The sequence below is a fragment of the Eleutherodactylus coqui genome, chromosome 4 (genome assembly GCF_035609145.1).
Source record: "Eleutherodactylus coqui strain aEleCoq1 chromosome 4, aEleCoq1.hap1, whole genome shotgun sequence".
Taxonomy (NCBI): Eukaryota; Metazoa; Chordata; class Amphibia; order Anura; family Eleutherodactylidae; genus Eleutherodactylus; species Eleutherodactylus coqui.
Genome location: NC_089840.1, coordinates 289,443,792 through 289,449,965, shown reverse-complemented (window position 1 = coordinate 289,449,965; position 6,174 = coordinate 289,443,792). Strand labels below are relative to the sequence as shown.

The following is a 6,174-nucleotide window of genomic DNA, read 5'->3' as shown; positions in this document are numbered from 1 at the left end:
GGCTTAGATACAGCAGCAGAGCGGGATGATATTAGTATCTAGCAGCACTTTAGTTGGTGGGTCGATAAGTGGTTCCTGTCTACATTAAGTCTTGGCTCGTGTTTCCTTCCACTGGGACTCCGTTATGTGAGAGCTCCCCGTCCTCCCGGCAGATTGGGGGGGAACCAGCAGACCTCGCCCTGAGTCCAGTCATTCCTGTGCTCTCCTCCGGGCTGCAGCATGTCCCGGGAGCAGAGGTGCTGCCGGCGGCTGACCCGACTCTTCTGGGTCCTGTTCCCGCACGCCTGCCTGGTCTGCTCCCTGGTTCTGTACAGCGTCCTCGGGGCCATCATGTTTTATAAGCTGGAGGAGTCGGCACACAATTGCAGCGAGCGGCCGGAGGACATTCTGATGGACCTGAGGAACGTCGCTACGTCCAATGTATCAGATGGTGAGTGCTCATCTAGGAGGGTTATGCCCATCATCCTCATTATCTTCATGGTGACAAAATCCATGAGGATCAGTGTGCTGTGCAGGTGAATACAATCTATTGCTCCCTGTTATCAGCTATGTCAGCCTGGTACGACGCTGAATATAGAACAGGTGACTACAACCTATTGCTTTCTGTTATCAGTCTTTTCAGGCTGGGGAAAGGCTTAGGGCTCTTTTATCCAGGAAGACCATTGGGCACAGAAGTGCCCACCAGCCGCCCCAGTGATGTTGGTTCTTGTGGTTTCACACAGAAGGATCATCATTCAGGGCCCTTAAAGTAGGACAGGTGAATACAGTCTATTGCTCCCAGTTATTGGCCATGACAGGCTACACCATATACCTTAGGATCTATGTCCTCATCACAGCCTCTACTTCAAGCCCTATGTCACCCTCTACCTTGGGCTTTATGTTGTCCTAAGTCATCCTCTACCTCAAGCCCTATGTCACCCTGTACACTCTCTATCGTAAGCCCTAATTTACCCTATAGATCCTCTACCTTGGGCCATATGTTACTCTGTACCTTGGGCTTTATCTCACCCTCTGAATTGTATCCTATTGTATTGTGCACTGTGTCGCCCTCTACACTCTCTACCATAGGCCATATGTTACCCTCTACCTAAGGCCATTTGTCGCCCTCTACACCCTCTACCTTGTACCCTGTGATGCCCATTACACCATCTACCAAAGGCCCTATTGCCCTCTACATCCTGTACCTCTAGCCTTGCGTCCCCTTGTATACCCTTTACGTCAGGCCCTCCAGTAACTTTTTTGTTGTCCTTCTTCTCTAGAAGAATTTACGAATCGCTCTGGGTTGCTCATCGACAAGTACAATATGTGCAATAATGCTGCTTCTATGGAATGGAACTTCTTCAGCTCCTTATTCTTCTGCTTCACCGTGTTCAGTACTATCGGTAAGTGGCTCTCCATAGTAATGTGGGGGAAACATGAGAAGAAACTCCAAGTGTCTAGGGAGAATTGAGCTCAGGAATCAGTTGGCTGACATTGGCCTTTCCGATCAGCGGGCAAGGACAGCTTGACTCCCCGAAATTAGTGGTCATTAATCACGGTCATTATTAACCCTTTCCAATCCACTGTCTGACGTCTGAAGACATTCTGATTGAAGGCTGTACAGCCCCAATGTCAGAAGACGTCCAGCAGGGTATTCTTACTGGATATTACTGGCCGCTCTGTTGTCGGGGGGCCTCTCCAGCATGTCCCATATTACAGTACTGGCTCTAGCCAGCAGATGGCGCCATTGTATATTGGCAGAAAGAGAGAGGCCCCTAGGAAACCCTGATTTAAAAATTGGATTGCAAAGGGTTAAAAATCAGGATATTTATGGAATGGCGTGAACATGACTAAGAGAGGGGTTGACTGGCTGAAGGACTAACAGAAACTCATCCTGTGGTGTCTTGAATCCTACATGTAGTGATTCCGATGCAGGGTGATACCTCCGTGTAATAGGCCTCCACGTCTGCTTCACTTCGGCTAGCAGTAAAGCAGGCTGCTTCTGTTGTGAGCTAAGCTAACGCCCTAACCAGCAACTTCTTCACTAAACTTTTTAGATGTGTTTCTTATATACTTTACTCCGCCACACATTTCAAAATAAACATCCTCATTATAAAACTCTTATATACAGGGGGCGGACAAAAAAATATATATTACAAAAAGTGCAGTAGTATATGTGCACTTCATAAAACATTACACTACATTAAGAACTCTCTTTGTGGTGCCGGAGTCTTGCTCTGGGATACCACATTTTTCTACAAGTTATTAGAAATTATTTACATTATTTCACAAGAAACTAGGGATCCTATATATTAACCCACTAAACGCTAAGGATGATAATTAGTGCCAGCATCTTATCCATTAACCCACTAGGCCTCAAGGCTATTATTTATTAGAGGGGCACTAACTTCTGCTCATCTACTAACTTGTGTTCGTATCATCATTTCTGTAATATATTTGCACTTCCAGGCTGCAGGCTTACAGATCTGCAGACACTGTGATAACAATCTCCACATTCTGTGCCCCTCCTGCTGTTACAGTGTTTGTTTGTGTGTGTCTCTGTGTGTTTGTGCACACATTATAGTGGGTTTACTAACCAGTGGAATTACTAATCAGAATATCTCTAAATGTCTAATCATCCTGGAGGGGCAGGGTATTCAGATACTGCTTCTCTGCTGATTAGACCAAAGGCAGTGCAATGCAGCATGGGAAGTCAGGACAGTGAACTACTGGCAAAATGTTAAGTCTGCAGACACAGTGAGTAACAAATGATATCTCCAGCGAATTGCCAGTGAATTATATACAATTTGCAACAATGAAGATACTTGTGTATAACACGTTTATATACTGAGAGCGTACTCTGAATTTCTTTTTTCCATCTCTCTTCATATCTATATCTCTTTATCTCCTTCTCTTCATCTCAGTTCTCTCATCTCTCCTGTCCTCTGCATCTCCTCTTCTCCTCACTACGACAGCTCACTATCCCTGTGACATTAGACTCCCCTCTACTTACTGTCACAGGTGACTGTCCTTCTCTGCTTCTCCCTGCTTCTCTCCTGCTTCTCCCTTTCTTCTCCCCGTCTTCTTCCTCCTGGGACCGTTGTGTCCCCCTATATATCGCCTCAGTCACCTGACCAGCCAATCACAACCTATTTGGTTGCTAGGCTACCTGCATTACCTGAGTCTCTAGGCATTTTCTCTATCCTGTGCAGCTAAATAAAAATGACCTAACTGGTTGCTAGGTTACCTGCATCACCTGTGCAGATTGACTTGGATTAAACCCCTAGGCGCCGGTCATTATATTACCAGTCGCCACAGCTAAGCAGCGCTATATAGTGCCCTTTTTCAGGCCACTACAGAAAGAACACCTGAAAATCAGAAGTTACAGACATGAAACCCCAGGCTACAAGTTGTGTCTAGCCCTGAATTCGATACGGATAGTTTGGAGTTGTCACATCCATTGTGATGGTTACAGACAAGGAATTGTGTTACTGTTCAAATACTTCTGGACCTAAGTGTATAGAGTGGGGCTAGAAAGTCTTCAGACCCTTTCACATTTTGTTATGTTGTGGACAGCCATTTTCAGGTCTCCCCAGAGATGTTCGATTGGGTTCAAGTCAGGACTCTGGCTAAGCCACTCAAGGACTGTCACAGATTTGTCCCCAAGCCCCTCCTGTGTTGTCTTGGCTGGGGTCTTAGGATCATTGTCTTGCTGGAAGGTGACCCTTCTGCCCAGTCTGAGGTACATTGTTCTCTGTATCAGGTTGTCATTATCTTTGTACTTTGCTCCATTCAGCTTCCCATCCACCCTGACCGGTCTCCCTGCCCTCCCAGCATGATGCTGCACCACCAGTCTGCACTGTAGGGATAGTATTGGGCAGACATAATGCTTAGAATTGATGCCAAAAAGTTCCATCTTGGTGACATCAGACCAGAGAATCCTGTTTCTCACAGTCTGAAGTCCTTTAGATGCTTTTTGATAACTCCGGGTGGCTTCCATATGTCTTACTGAGGAGGCGTCTTTCTGTCCGCTCTGTCATAAAGCCCAAATTGGTGGAGAGCTGTAGTGATGGTTGACCTTCTGGAAGTTTCTCCCATCTGCACACAGAATCTTTGAAGCTCAGCCGGAGGGCCCATTACGTTCTTGATCACCTCTCTTACCGAGACCCTTCTCTCCTGATGACTTACTTTGGTGGGTCAGCGGCTCTAGGAAGAGTCCTGATAATTCCTAACATCTGCCATGTAAGAATTAAGGAGGCCGCTGGGCTCTTGGAAACTTCCATTGCAGCAGAAATGTTTTTGTAGCTTCTCTGAGTCTCCACACAATCCTGTCTCTGAGCTTTGCAGGCAGATTTTTGTTTTCGTCATGAATTGGTTTGGGCTCTGATATGGATTGTGAGCTGTCAATGCAAAATGTTAGTTTTTCATTAAAAATAATGTACAAATACTTATAACATTCTGTTCTTACTTTGTCATTATGGGGTATGGAGTGCAGAATGATGGGGGAACACAGGGCCACGACTTAACAAAGTGTGAAAAAATAGTGAAAGGGTCTGTATATTTTCCGGAGCCACTGTAAATACTGATAGATAATATCCCTGATTTTTGGGTAGATCTGTATATATTTGTATCATGAGATAGGTTTCATCTCCAAATTTCTCTCTTTCAGGTTATGGTCGAATGGCCCCCATCACCGTGAAGGGGAAAATCGCCACTATGGTCTACGCGGCCATTGGCATTCCTTTGATGCTCCTGCTGCTGGCAGATCTCGGTGATATCCTCGCTGTCTTCATGTCTAAGACATATAACTATATTCTCAATACCTGGCATCGATGTTTCCGGCAAAAATGGAAGCGGTCCATTAGCTTTTCTAGTTTGAAACGTCACTCGGCCAGGTCAAGTGCTAGGTCCACTCTGGAAAGCAGAGTATCCATCAAAGAGCCACTGAGCCTGACGGACATCCTGAAGAACCAGGCACCCGTGAGAGACAACTTCTTGCATCTGAGGAATCTGAACATTTTTGAATTGTTGATCCTGAAGGACACGCACCAGTGTCTACCCAGAAAGGGCCCATATATAAGATGTTACTCCTGCCCTGAGTTCGAAAGCAAGGAAACCCCTAATCCACCCCTGCTAAACTTTGACAACCTCGGAGTGGAGGTGGATCAGCTGGACGTCCCCATCCTCGTCATCATACTGGTGGTGATGGCGTTCATCATGTTGGGGGCCCTAATTCTTCCCCTGTGGGAGGGCTGGGACACCCTCCAAGCTTTCTACTTCTGCTTTATTACATTGACCACCATTGGATTCGGTGACGTCTTTCCCGCACACCCAAACTACTTCCTGCTGCTGTCGGTGTACACGGTGCTGGGCATGGCCATTATCTGCATGGCCTTCAAACTAATGCAAAACCGCATGGTTTCGTTTTATAAGAATTGCATCACTTGTGTGATTGGGAGGGAGGTGTACAGGACGCCCCGGGATAAGACCTAGCGGGTTCAGGCGCCGGAATACCACATCCAAGTTGCGCGCAGAGTTATGATGTCGCCATGATGAATGTGAACGGCAGTGCAGGCGGCACAAACTGACCATAAAGGTTGATATATCTGCCCTGATGACTGTTTCCCAGGCTTGTGCATGTTGACTGTAGACCTTGACCCAATACCTGCAGTGATGGGAGCGAATGTCCAGGGGTAAGATCCTGTTTGTCTTTACGTGACATCCTCACTCTCCACCGCCAACTGAGAAGTAGTTTGGGCTTTCTGACCTCTGACTTTATACTCATTGGTCCAAACCTCGGACTTCCGTTCCATAGAAGGATAATTACTCGGGTCCGGCTGATATTTCATACCTGTGTGAGCGGAGCTGGAAGTGGCGGTTATCCCGGGACCGACCACTGGGGGCAGCGGTGCCCGCCGCATGCTTTGTTATGTCTATGGGAGCACAATGTCATCCACCGGTCATATGTCAATAAATACCATATTGTCAGGAGAGCGCAAATGTCTCGGCTCATTACTCCACGCCTCTAGAGCTTAGAAGATTATCTATTGGGAGGAAGAAATCCAGAATGGTGACAGCCACAGCGCCGCCATAACAGTGACAGCCACAGCGCCGCCATAACAGTGACAGCCACAGCGTCTCCCATAACAGTGACAGCCACAGCGCCGCCATAACAGTGACAGCCACAGCGCCGCC

General features: G+C 47.0%; 1 protein-coding gene across 1 annotated transcript; it reads left to right on the top strand.

Moving 5' to 3' along the window:
* Nucleotides 1-231: 231 nt before the first annotated feature.
* On the top strand, nucleotides 232-5,962 carry KCNK18 (potassium two pore domain channel subfamily K member 18). The gene is made up of 3 exons (XM_066598891.1): nucleotides 232-430; nucleotides 1,260-1,382; nucleotides 4,649-5,962. The coding sequence occupies exons 1-3, from the start codon at nucleotides 331-333 to the stop codon at nucleotides 5,470-5,472; spliced, it is 1,047 nt and encodes a 348-aa protein (XP_066454988.1). The 5' UTR covers nucleotides 232-330; the 3' UTR covers nucleotides 5,473-5,962.
* Nucleotides 5,963-6,174: the final 212 nt, after the last annotated feature.

Excerpts from the sequence above, each read along its gene's own strand:
- KCNK18 (XM_066598891.1), top strand. The coding sequence starts at position 331 with ATGTTTTATAAGCTGGAGGAGTCGGCACACAATTGCAGCGAGCGGCCG. Across the intron at positions 431-1,259 it reads TACGTCCAATGTATCAGATG|AAGAATTTACGAATCGCTCT; the intron begins GTGAGTGCTCAT and ends CTTCTTCTCTAG. Across the intron at positions 1,383-4,648 it reads CACCGTGTTCAGTACTATCG|GTTATGGTCGAATGGCCCCC; the intron begins GTAAGTGGCTCT and ends TCTCTCTTTCAG.